The sequence below is a fragment of the Bos taurus genome, chromosome 1 (genome assembly GCF_002263795.3).
Source record: "Bos taurus isolate L1 Dominette 01449 registration number 42190680 breed Hereford chromosome 1, ARS-UCD2.0, whole genome shotgun sequence".
Classification (NCBI taxonomy): Eukaryota; Metazoa; Chordata; class Mammalia; order Artiodactyla; family Bovidae; genus Bos; species Bos taurus.
In genome coordinates, this window is record NC_037328.1 from 152,697,418 (window position 1) to 152,710,794 (window position 13,377).

Here is a 13,377-nt window from a genome sequence, read left to right on the forward strand (position 1 = left end):
GTCATCAGGTGACCGAACACCAAGGGTGGGAACTGCCTGGATGTGAACCTAGACCCTAATGAATTATGGGCCAAACAAGCTCTGGCAGAATTCAGCTCACCTTTCTGCCTCATTCCTCCTGTGTTAAATGGTGCTATGAATAGGAGCTACCTCATAGGACAGTTGTGTGGATTAAGAGACGGATTTCAAGTACTTGCAACCTTGCCTGGCGCATGACAAACACTGTGTATGCACTTTGTTACTATTATCAGCATTAAGACGATTTGGCAAAGTTATTCAAGTCTTCCTGGCCTGCTCCTCCCATCGCTTATTTATATCTACTTGCTCTCACTTCCATCTAATCTCTGTGCATAATAAATACTTCTGTAGGTTTACATGCTAAGTGCTGATATCCGTTCCATCCACCTCCCCTCCACCAAGCATTTTAAGAACTGCTGATTCTGTTCTCACTCGGGCTATCATTTGCCGCTTCTCCACCTGCTCAAATCAGATTTGTTCCTCAATGTTCTGCCTAAATACCACCTCTTCCAAGAAGTCTGTTCTGACCACCCTTCCCAGAGGGATCTTGTAGTCTTCACTTGCTTCAGTTAGCAGTTCATCAATTACACTTTCACTTTCCACTTTTAGGTACCTACCCTTCCAAGAAGTCTGTTCTCACCCTTCCCACAGGGATCGTGTTGTAGTCTTGACTTGCGTCAGTTAGCAGTTTATCAATTACACTTTCACTTTCCACTTTTAGGCACATACCTTCCCATGATGAAACTATAAGCTCCAAGAGGACCAGACCCCAATTTTGAGGCTCATTTTCTGCCCATTGCCAAGCATGTAACAGGCAAGCAATAAGTATTTGTTGAATAACTGTATTTAAAATGCTTGTTTAGAAAGGTTCATCTAAATTCTAAAACAGCTTTATTGAAAATTCAATAAGTTAGTAAAGAAAGGTAAAAACCAGTTACAGTTCAACACTAGTCAGATATTTTGAGGGAAAAAGAAGGTTGCACGTGAAAGACACTTGATTTATTGCATTAAAAAACTTTATTTAAAAGGTCCGATATAAGCCAAATTAAACCCCAAATCAACAGCTATACTTAGCTCCTGAACTAAACGGTACTGTTTGTCTTGTTAAAGGAGGTTATTTGCTATTATCACCACTGCCCTAAAAGCAGTTCCAGAGCAGAAGCTGGTATTATAATACACATCAGATACTTCAGATGTCATCTTCCATGCAGAAGTTAAAAAAGCAAGCAGGCTTTTCTATTCTGTGCGAGTATAAAACCATTACAGAATAGGGCCTGGACGCCTTTGACGCACAAGGTTTAGCTATAAAGGAGCGCGCGGGCGCTGTGCCCCTTCATTCAAGCAGCCCGCGGGTTCCTCCAATGCCAGTGCTGCTGCAGCGTGGCTCACAACGATGCTTTGGGATTTGCCCTCGCTGGTGCTAACCAAAGGAAGTGGCTGATCAAGCCAGGGGACAGCCCATCACAAAATGAGACCGTAAAGCAACGGAACAGCTTCCCTAGTGGGCCAGTGATCGGAAGACACACTTCACAAGTATTCCTAGTCAGGGCATCATGTACGTAAAATGACGCAAGCTCTGAATTCTGGTGCGTGTGAGGATAAATTAAGAACAGCTTGTTACTTTATAGCTACACCTTGAGTTTCATCAGAGGCAGTAAATCTAACAGCGTGTCTAATGAGTCCTTCTGGAAATGGCTTCAGCAGATGAGTCCAGCAGCCTGCAAAAGAGAAGAGGGCATGTGTCGTCCTGCCGAGGTTCTCCGTGTTCTCTTGGAGGACGGACCCGGGGCCCAAGGACCTAAGTTCCCGGGAAGGAGGGAGGCTCAGCTCCACCTAAGGAAGACCTTTCTAACAGCTGGAGCTGCTCAGCAACTGAGTGGACTGCCCGGTGAGGTAGAGTCACTGCAAGTGTCAGGGTGGGAGGATCACCCTGGTCGAAGGGGCTCCTGCATTTGTTAAGAGGCTAGACTGGATGAACCTCAGGTCTCTTTCAATTCTGAGACTCTAGGAAATTCCCTCAGGGAATTCAGAAGAGAATTCCTAAAAGGAAAGAGAAAGTACACATATGTATACTTTTAGAATCCTCTTGAGTTTTTTTCCTTTTTTTCAAAAGGTACAAAAGAAAATGTAGTCTGCTGTCTTTAAAATGCATATAACACCTTCCTGCCACTAATAATTAGGAAGGGTTCATTATGACTTCTTTATACTATAAAGAAAAGATGGACAATTACATTTATAATTTCTGTAAATATTTTAGAAAAAATGCTTAAAATCTAGTAGTCAATGCCCTAGAAACTTTATAGATTTTTAAGTAATATGCACAGATACAAATACATTATGCATTAAATACAACTCACATCTGTGTTTTATTATACTCTAAAATATACAGGAATCTTGATGTACTGAAAGAGTGCAAGTAAATACAGTATTCAAGCAGTCACTATTTCTATTTACATGCTCATTAATTCTTCAAAAACCCACAAAATTATCAAATAGATCAAAATACTGTTCTGTGTTTTCACACTTTATATTCAGAAAAACCAGCTGATAATTTACAATGTCATAAAGTTTCCAGTTTCACGATACAAAAAGAATAAAATGAAATTGGGAATCACTTTGTCAAAATTTATGGAACTCTACCCCAACCTGGAAGACCCCCTACGTAATTGAAATCATTTTCACTGGGAAGGTGACAGTTACAGTAAAAGCAGACCCTTATAAATTGTCGTTTAAAAGCCCAACATCAGCCTTCCCCGCCTCTTTTTGTTATTTGAAAGGCAGTCTTCCAATCTGGTTGGCAGTCGCTTCTTTCCCTAAACAGTAGCATGTTATAAACACGCTACTTTAAATGTGAATAAGACCTAAAGGCTTTAGTATTTTAAACCTTGCCCAGTACAGAAATGCCTTCCAAGAGACCTGATGATGTTAACTTATGAGTAGCAAGGGAGTTTTTCTTTTTGATTCTTCACTAAACAATGACAACAAAAATACCCTAACCCACTGTGGAGGCACGGGGGTGACATAAAGGTGACGAAAGTGTACCATCCAAGTAGTGAGGCTGAAAACGCCACTCCCCAGGACCACTCGGCTGCAACAGGGTGAAAATCATCCACTTCCTGATCTTATCAAATTTCCTTCTTTGAGGAAATTCTTTACATTTTCAAACAAAAATAGTTCAGTTTTAAACCTAAACCATTCAAAACCCGGCAATCAACAGTCTGACCCCAATCTATCACGTGTCTACATCACAAATATTTTCACCCTGACTGCACCCAGTCAGCTGGTTTTCAATTCTAATATTATAAAAGTTGGAATTTTAAAATTTTTATGTAAAAGAAAAAAAATGTAAAAATACATCTGCTTTCTCTCATGGTTTAATACATATTAGAAGGCTTTCAGATGTTTTCTTTAAAAAAAAAAAAAAATCAACATTGAAAACCAAATCTCAGCTTCATTTTCCGAAATATTGAAGTTTGGTTTGGATAATGTCTAGTTTCACCCGCTCCAGTTTCCGCAAAGTGGTGCTCTACTAAAACCCGAGTTATTTGGTCCTTTGGCAATTTGCTGTGCACATCATGCCTATTGTACCAAACTTTTATTGCCCTTAAATTTAGTTGTAGTTTTATTGATAAAATTGAAATCTAGTGTCCTTATCTCTTCTTTCACGATAGTGTTGCTCGTGTGAGCAGATTAGGGTGCAGTGTCCCAAATAACTCCTGGCACTGCAAACCTGAAGCCTACAGCTTCACAAGGCTCTGTGCCATCAAGTGTTCCCCTCTGCTCAAGTCTGTTTCAAGACACTGGAAGTTCCTTCCGTAAAACGTGCCTTTACAACTCTTCTTCCTAATGTGATCATATTTCTTCTGTGTGCGCACTCTGCCATCTCTCTTAGGTTGCATTTGTATGTGAGTAAGAAAGTGCCTTTTTCCTGAAAAAGCACAGTGTGAAGCCTCCCCGGGTCTCTGGCTCAGCCGGTCAGTAGGTCTCTGAATCGGAGTCATTGAGCTCGTCCACATCAGTGTATAGGTACTCCTGCTCCCCGCCGATGTTGTTGAAGCTACAGTAGGAGCTGGGTTCATTTCTCATGATGGGCAAGGCTTCGAAGCTGACAGTTTTCGAGGTGTTGGTGTAACGGTTAATGGCATTGAACGTCAGGGATGATAAAGGGCTACTTGACGAGATAGGCATCATGGTGGCCAGAATGAGTGCGAGGCAGTCTGCAACGTCCTTGTTGGGAGCACAGGCCAAAGCTGGGGTATAGCCTGGAATTAAAAACAAGTTTAAAAATCACTCATCCTGAGACTCATTTCACTAAAGAAAGGCAGTAAACCTACCCTGGTCTTCAACCTCAGACATATATTAAATTACTTGGCTTATATAATAAGCTGGCTTAATTAGAATGATTCATCCTCCTGCATCCATCCAAGTTCCCAGATGCTATCAGGCTAGAATAAGGGGGGAAAAGTCTGGTAAAACTTCATTCAGAATGGTGGGGGAGTTTCACCGTTAATTTGTAGTTCTGTAGGGAAGGACTTACATGCTGAGAAACCTAAATGTGCACAGATTTGTGAGTGAGGCTATGAGCTGGTGCTCAAAATATGCATGTTCAATGAAAACACATGGCCACCATTTAACTTCTTTTGGGGTCATAGTCCACTGAGAAAAACATAAATCCAACCCTGAGAAAACTTGGATGGATGCAGATAAGTTATGAGATAGTGGAGGAATCATCCATCTGGGACCTCGGTTTCCTCTGTAGTCTGTTACGTTTAAAGCTTTAGGTTTAAAGCTCCTAAATCAAACAAATGTTTCCTTTGTATATGTTCCCTTCTTCAGTACAAGACTGACTTTAAATGCTGGGCTGGATGAATCACAAGCTGGAATCAAGACTGCCAGGGAAATATCAACAACCTGAGATACGCAGATGACACCAACCAAATGGCAGAAAGTGAAGAGGAACTAAAGAGCCTCCTGATGAGAGTGAGAGGAGAGTGAAAAACCTGGCTTAAAACTCAACATTCAGAAAACTAAGATCATGGCATCCAGTCCCATCACGACAAACAGATGGGAGGAAAGTAGAACAGTGACAGACTATTTTCTTGGCTCTAAAATCACCGAGAATGGTGACTGCAGCCATGAAAGTCAAAGACGCTTGCGCCCTGGGAGGAAAGCCATGACAAACCTAGACTGTACTGAAAAGCAGAGACATCACAGGGTCCATCTAGTCAAAGCTATGGTTCTTCCAATAGTCATGTACCATAAAGAGAGATGAACCATAAAGAAGGTTGAGTGCTGAAGAATTGATGCTTTCAAACTGTGGTGCTGGAGAAGACTCTTGAGAGCCCCTTGGACAGCAAGGACATCAAACCAGTCAATCCTAAAGGAAACCAACCCTGAATGCTCATTGGACGGACTGATGCTAAAGTTGAAGCCCCAGTACTTTGGCCACCTGATGTGAAGAGCTGACTTGCTAGAAAAGACCCTGATGCTGAGCAAGACTGAAGGCAAAAGTAGAAGGGGGTGGCAGAGGATGGACATGAATTTGAGCAAACTCTGGGAGACAGTGATGGACAGGGAAATCTACTGTGCTGCAGTCCATGAGGTCACAAAGAGTCATAGCTGTTTATAATAGCCAGGACATGGAGGCAACCTAGATGTCCATCAACAGATGAATGGATAAGAAAGCTATGGTACATATACACAGTGGAGTGTTACTCAGCCATTAAAAAGAATACATTTGAATCAGTTCTAATGAGGTGGATGAAACTGGAGCCAGAGTTTCACTTACAACAGAGTGAAGTAAGCCAGAAAGAAAAACACCAATATAGTATATTAACGCATATATATGGAATTTAGAAAGATGGTAACAATACCCCTGTATACGAGACAGCAAAAAAGACACTGATGTATATAGAACAGTCTTTTGGACTCTGTGGGAGAGGGAGAGGGTGGGATGATTTGGGAGAATGGCATTGAAACATGTATAATATCATATATGAAACGAGTCGCCAGTCCAGGTTTGATGCATGATACTGGATGCTTGGGGCTGGTGCACTGGGACGACCCAGAGGGATGGTACAGGGAGGGAGGAGGGAGAAGGGTTCAGGATGGAGAACACATGTATACTTGTGGCGGACTCATTTTGATATATGGCAGAACCAATACAATATTGTAAAGTTTAAAAAAAAAAAAAAAGAGTCTTAGCGACTGAACAATACCACCACAACAAAGTATCTGTGCAACAAACTGGAAACACTTGTCTGGGTCAGGAAAGAGGACAGTGAAAATACAGAGTCTAATTAAATCATCAACGTCTCTTGTTACTGGAGCAATTTATAACTGGATCATTAATCTGAAGGTTAGAATTAATTACAAAATAAGATGGGTACTTACTATGACTTGCCAACTTTGGACCCTGATTACTATCTCATATTGCAAAGTATGCAAGAAGACATCAGGTCACAGGCGACCTTCACTGTCATCTGTTTATTATGCTTTCCATATGGAAAAGCGATATAAAACCTTGAAAATGACCAACAAAGATCATCTTTTGGCTATTTGATGTACAGCCTCATAATGTGACCAAATATCTGCTATAGGTTAGCAATTTAGGCTCTTCATTTTAATCTATATTGCTTCTTATTTCCAGAAATATAATTTGCTGACAGTGAAAGTTTCTTTTAAATCAGGTGAGACTGAATTTATCTTAGTACGTGGTACCACTCACTTCTACGGATTTCATGACTGTATTAAACGAATGATTCCCAAATTTCTATGTCCAACCTAGATGTTGCTGACTTTGGGCTCCAGGTCCATACGTCTATATCCAATTACTCACCTGGAGTTGCCAGTGAACTTTTCTCACGTTCCTAAGTGAACCCAGCTCTTCCTCCTACATTCTCATCTTAAACAATGGCCTCCCCTCCCCTGCCCACATCACTCCATGCCAGACTGCAGGCCACGTCTTCCCTCCCCAGGCTCTGATGAATGCCCTTTTGATGGGATTCATTGGAGCCTGGGGAGGGAAGAAACATCAACGTTCTTTCATCTGCAACATCTCTGCCGTACTCTGCCCACTCCCTCCTCCCACCCTGACTGTGAACTTGTCACCTAGTCTGACACAAAGATCCTTTGCCACTTGACCTAAGAGACTCTGCTGCTGCTGCTAAGTCGCTTCAGTTGTGTCCGACTCTGTGCGACCCCATAGATGGCAGCCCACCAGGCTCCCCCGTCCCTGGGATTCTCCAGGCAAGAACACTGGAGTGGGTTGCCATTTCCTTCTCCAATGCATGAAAGTGAAAAGTGAAAGTGAAGTCGCTCAGTCGTGTCCGACTCTTAGCGACCCCATGGATTGCAGCCTACCAGGCTCCTCCATCCATGGGATTTTCCAGGCAAGAGTACTGGAGTGGGGTGCCATTGCCTTCTCCCAAGAGACTCTGGTTTGGTGTAACTTAGTACTCAGGCTGCCCTGCATTGTATCTCTATTAAATATACCACTCTCTCAGAAAGTTTTCTCCCATATTTTCACTTGTCCTTTGGATTCTGGCTCAGAAGGCACTTTGCGGGGGATACCTTCCCCGACATCTCTCACGGCATTCTAGGTTTATTCTAACTGAACTGCTTCAAGGGCCTTCTGACAGCCTGCTTCTTCTCGCTGTTGTTCAAGGCAGTTGGCTGTCCTGGACCCTACGGTGTGTCTGCAGGACTCAGCACACTGCTCAGCACACCATCACCTACACACACCCGCTGAGCTCGATGTGGCCAGGGGCTCTTCTAACCACTCAAAACAGATTTGTGCACACAGACTCCTGCCCTCATATGTTAGAAGATACGCTCTGTGGAAAGAAGGAAAAGGAAGGAATAGAGCAGTGCAATAAGAACTGAGAATGCGATGGGGGTGATCAGCAGGCTGTAGTATAAGAAGGGTAGTCGGGATGGGATTCACTGAATAGATGACACTGGAGCTAAGACTGGAAACAGGTGAAGGGTTTAGTCAAAGACCACTGGGGGCAGAGTGTTGGAAGCCGGAAGAAAGATGATGACGCACATCCACCATCATGTACATGGTGTGAGGAGCCGCCGTGGCAGAACTGGACAAGGGGGTAAGACGAGGAGACAAGCGGGAGTGGTAACAGAAAGAGCTGACCCAGTCGGCCCCGAGAGATCATCTAAGGCCCCGAGAGATCATCTAAGACTATCAGTAAACTGAGATTCGGATGAGCAGCATCTCCCCACACGCTTCTCTGGCTTCAGTGCTGGGCTTCTCACGGCAGTGGCTGCTCTTTACTGTGGAGCACAGCCCTACGGCACTCAGGCTTCAGGAGTTGCCGCCTGTGGGCTCAGCAGCTGTGGCTCCCAGGCTCTAGAGCACAGGCTCAGTAGTTGTGGGCACATGGACTTAGTTGCTCCATGGCATGTCAGATCTTCTCAAACCAGGGATCGAACCCGTGTCTCCTGCACTGGCAGGCAGGTTCTTTATCACTGAGCCACCAGGGAAGACCCTTCCCACGTATTTTAAAAGGATCCTGGCCAAGGGTGTAGTAGACGAGGAAAAGTGGACATACTTGGATATACCTTGGAGGTGGATCAATAGTACATGTTGGTGCATTGTGCCCTGGGTATGAGGGGGTCAAGGAGCAATTGCAAGGATGGGAACGGTCATCAGCTGGGCCCAGGCTGTGCCGAGAGCAGGCTTGCAGCGGGGACAGGCCAGCAGTCCAGGTCTGGGCCTGTGCACCAGACAGTCACAGGGTGCGCTGTCAGTCAGGCAGCTGGAGACACAACTTACACATTCTCAGCACAGATGCAGTGTTCAGAACCCCAGAACTGGATGAGGTCACCCAGAGAGTGAATGTAGGGAGTGTTGTTCAGTCACTAAGCTGTGGCCAACTCTTTGCAACCCCATGAACTGCAGCATGCCAGGCTCCCTACTCCTTCACTATCTCCCTGAGTTTGCTCAAACTCGTGTCCATTCAGTGATGCCATCCTGCCATCTCATCTTCTGTCACCCCTTCTCCTTTGGCCTTCAATCTTTCCCAATCAGGGTCTTTTCCAGTGAGTCGGCTCTTTGCATCAGGAAGGCAAAGTACTGGAGCTTCAGCTTCAGCATCAGTCCTTCCAATGAGTATTCAGGGTTGATTCTCTTTAGGATGGACTGGTTTGATCTCCCTGCTGTCCAAGGGACTCTCAAGAATCGTTTTCAGCACCACAGTTTGCAAGTATCAATTCTTGGGTGCTCAGCCTTCTTCATGGTCTGACTCTCACATCTGGACATGATAACTGGAAAAAACCATAGCTTTAACTATATAGACCTTTGTTGGCAAAGTGATGGCTCTGCTTTCTAATATGTTCTCCAGGTTTGTCACAGCTTTCCTTTCAAGGAGCAAAGTGTCTTTTAACTTCATGGCTGTAGTCTGCAGTGATTTTGGAGCCCAAGAAAATAAAGCCTGTCACTGTTCCCACTTTCCCCCCATCTATTTGCCATGAAGTGATGGGACTAGATGCCATGATCGTAAGTTTTTCCAATGTTGAGTTTTAAGCCAGCTTTTTCACTCCCCTCTTTTGCCCTTATCAAGAGGCTCTTTAGTTCTTCGCTTTCTGCCAATAGAGTGGTATCATCTGTGTATATGAAGTTGTTGATATTTCTCCTGGCAATCTTGATTCCAGCTTGTGATTCATCCAGCCCAGCATTTCGCATGATGTACTCTGCACAGAAGTTAAATATGCAGGGTGACAATACACAGCCTTGATGTACTCCTTTCCCAGTTTTGAACCAGTCTGTTGTTTCATGTCTGGTTCTAACTGTTGCTTCTTGACCTGCATACAGATTTCTCAGGAGGCAGGTAAGGTGGTCTAATACTCCCACCTCTTTAAGAATTTTCCAGTCTGTTGTGAACCACACAAAGGCTTTAGTGTCCAATGAAACAGAAGTAGATGTGTAGAGAAGGCAAAAAGAATGAAGTACTGAACTTGAGAGCCCTCCAATAGTAACAGGTTGAGGAGAAGAGAGAGAAACTTAGCAAAAGAAACTGAAGATAGTACTGTAGGAGGAAAGCCAAGAAAGTGTGGAGTCCAGAAAGCCACATAAAGAAAATGCAAAAAAATGGGTATACCTGAAACTAACAGAACATTGTATGTCACACTTCAAAAAAAAAAAAAAAATCAGTAAAATAAAAAATACTCAGTTCCAGTAAATATAGTTATTTAACAACAAAATAAGAAGTTATAAACCCTCATCCAGTTACTAATTCAAGGAACCAGATATTTGTGAATGAAGAACACCCCTAAGAAGGACACTGTAATAAGCATCATGTGCATTCTCTCTGACCCACCCTTATCCTGCCGTAAGAGATCTGCATCTGCTGGTCCAGGGAACAGTGTGCGGCAAATGCAAAGTGTGGAGACTACTTGGGGGAGTATCAGACACTAGCTATGGCAGACTGCAACCTTAACATCTGGTATTTCACATACATTTAAATTCCACATTAGAAGCCTATTCCTAAGGAAGGAATGATCGGTTGTGTCGAATTCTGGATGTAAAGTCAAAGCAGAGCTGACCCTAACACTGTGGAGGGCACTGGTGGTCTTGCTGAGCACAGTGCTGCAGTGTGGCGGGGGTGAGGTCTGACCAGAGGGGATTCAAGGGAGAAAGAAAGAGGAGAAGAACTGGAGACAGAGGGAGAAATGGCTCCTGAGTAACTGTGCTGCAAAGGGGGACAGGGAAATATGGCCACAGCAGGAGCAGAGGGAGTAATGAAAGGTGTGTTACGATGAGAGAAATGATGTTTTTTGCAAAGAGATCCTATAAAAACCATTATTATAGGACACAAAGCAAAGAGATGCTACAGTGACTGCCTCAGGCAGGCAGAGGACAGCACCCAGCACATGGATGGGAAGATAGATTCTGATAAAACCTGGCATTCAAGTAAGGGCCTTGATAAATGTTTGCTGAAAGAACAAATTCTTTGAATACTAAAATAACAGAGGTGGTATCACTAAACCAAAGTTAATAAACCCTAACTCTGATTTGGGCTTCCCAGCTGGCGCAGCTGGTAAAGAGAATCTGCCTGCCAGTGCAGGAGACCCAGGTTCGATCCCTGGGTCGGGAAGATCCCCTGGAGGAGGAAATGGCAACCCCTGGAAAATCCCATGGACAGAGGAGGCTGGCGGGCTATAGTCCATGGGGTCGCAAAGAGCTGGACTTGACTGAGTGACTGAGCAGGCAAACACAACTCTGATTTAACAGATACATGAAACTCAGGAGTTCACCTGTTAGATGGACTTTCCCTGTTTCTCCTTCCCTTGTTCCCTTTGCACAAGGTAAGCCCCAGTCAGTATTAGCTCCAGCTCTCCTCTCTGACCAATAAAAAATCCCCAAGTCTCCTTTCCTTCAAGTATGGATCACTGAAAGGCCAACGCCGTCTAACAGGTTAGGGAAAGAGGAAGCAGACGCTACTCACCGTTCTCATCGACCGCAAGCACGCTTGCCCCTTTCCCCAGGAGTTCCTGAACCACCATTGTCAGCCCGTTTCGGGCAGCAACATGCAGAGGTCTGGAGAGAAAAAAATACGTGTACACATCCGTGTGTGCTCACTCTCTACCCTGGTTGCTGAAGGCCATTTACGCTAGGCTATGGAGACCCACAGACGCAAACCGGAGGCCCCTGGACCCAACGGCAGTGACGAGAGGAGCGAGGCCCGGGAGAGCCAGGACCCAGAGCGCCTGTCAGCGCTGCACCCAGCACCGGCCATCAGCAGCTCCCACTTCTACCAGACTCTCGTGCCACTTTCCTTCAAGACCAACGTTTAGAAAGATTTACTAACTAAACTGCAATCTTAAGTTGTTTTAAGAAATGCAGTTGGCAAACACATGTATTAAACAATAAAAACTGTAAACTGCAACAGCGCAAGTGCCAACAGGTTTTGAAGATAGTTTACAGGTTCCGTGACTCATTCTGGACCCTTCAGGGATCTGACTGAGACCTGAATGGGAACATTATTGTAAGATTCTTCTCTTTACTAAGTCTCAAAGCAGAACAGCAAATGAAAATGGTGAGGAACAACGGGAGACGCTGGGTCAGGATTTAGGCGGTCACCCAGGACTGGCGGCTCACATTAAGAGCCTGATTATTTCTGAAATCTCTCTAGCTACAGACATGTGTAAAACTTTGTGCCTCATTTGTTGTTAAGTGTATTATTCCAGTTGGTTACTGTAAAACACACAGAATAGTATTACTTTTCACCATAAACCTGGATTGACCAACAACCTATTATTTTCAAGAATAAGGGTTTCAGTTCAAAAACTTAAATAATGTCTTTTAATTATGATGATTTTAGAAATGAGTTTTGTCAATTATAAGAACTGTTTTTTAATTTTTTAATTGCTTCTGTGACAGATTCCAGTCATATTAGAAAAGAATTCCATTAATCATTTTTATAATTAGAGGTTCCAAGGTTTACACTAGACACTGGAAGTACTCACGTTTGCAAAGCTGCATTGGTTGCATTGATGAGGTTTCTATCTGTTATCTTTTCCAGTATTAACAAGGCACTAGTTTCATGACCCTAAAATTATGACAAATAACTCTTAAAAACTTCGGCACCATCAAGGATAACTTTATACACTCAATACACCCCAGTCGTCATCCGTATTTTATATATATATATGTATATACCACCATTCATATGCTATGCATTTTCTTGGCTAATGTCTTAAATATACATCCAAACATGAATTGGTGTAATGGGGTTACAGAAGAGGACAAGAATATTTAAGGTTAGAGACATTAGAGACAGATAATAATTACATTTAAGCCTGTGGTCCAAAACTTGCTTGGCTTACTGGAAATTTCATGTACCAAAGTGCTTCACACATAAGTAAATATTTTTTCCAAGAAATCTGATGCCAGTGATTATTAGACAGGTTTGGTCCCTAGCTCTGTTCATTTTAGTTAAGTGGAAAAACCTTAAATGCCACTGTCGATATTAACAATCAAAAAATATTAAGATGTGTACCTACCTTACTGCAAGCCAAATGGAGGGCGGTGTTTTTACTGTTATCTTGTAAAGTCAGATCTGCACTAGCACTGCTAACCAGCATCTCTGGGAGGAAAAATTGTATCAACTCTTTTGTATATGAACATACACCTCAGATTACTAATAACTCACTGTAGAGAAATGAAGACAGAAAGGAAAAATATCCCTCTGGCAAAAACGTAAGTGCAAAAACACACTGCAAAATAAAGGTCTACATTATATCCTTGTGTGTGTGTGTGTTGTACAAGGAACAGACAAGAACAGCAACTGACACTCATTCTGTGAGCGCTTACTGTACTTCAGCCTGTTCTAAGTGCCCTAGATT

General features: G+C 43.3%; 1 protein-coding gene across 9 annotated transcripts in view; it reads right to left on the minus strand.

The window, feature by feature from the left end:
- Positions 1-1,016: 1,016 nt before the first annotated feature.
- Positions 1,017-13,377, minus strand: part of ANKRD28 (ankyrin repeat domain 28) — a 218,062-nt gene continuing 205,701 nt past the window's right edge. For 8 of the 9 annotated variants that reach the window (XM_024989835.2, XM_059884931.1, XM_059884937.1 and 5 more), the window contains 4 exons: positions 13,036-13,118; positions 12,499-12,581; positions 11,478-11,569; positions 2,366-4,280 (listed from right to left, as the gene is read on the minus strand). In XM_024989835.2, the coding sequence (XP_024845603.1) occupies positions 3,994-4,280; positions 11,478-11,569; positions 12,499-12,581; positions 13,036-13,118 (545 nt within the window). In that variant the 3' untranslated portion in view covers positions 2,366-3,993. Of the gene's footprint in view, positions 4,281-11,477; positions 11,570-12,498; positions 12,582-13,035; positions 13,119-13,377 lie in introns of all 9 variants that reach the window. The other variant, NM_001205960.2, reaches the window with a different exon arrangement.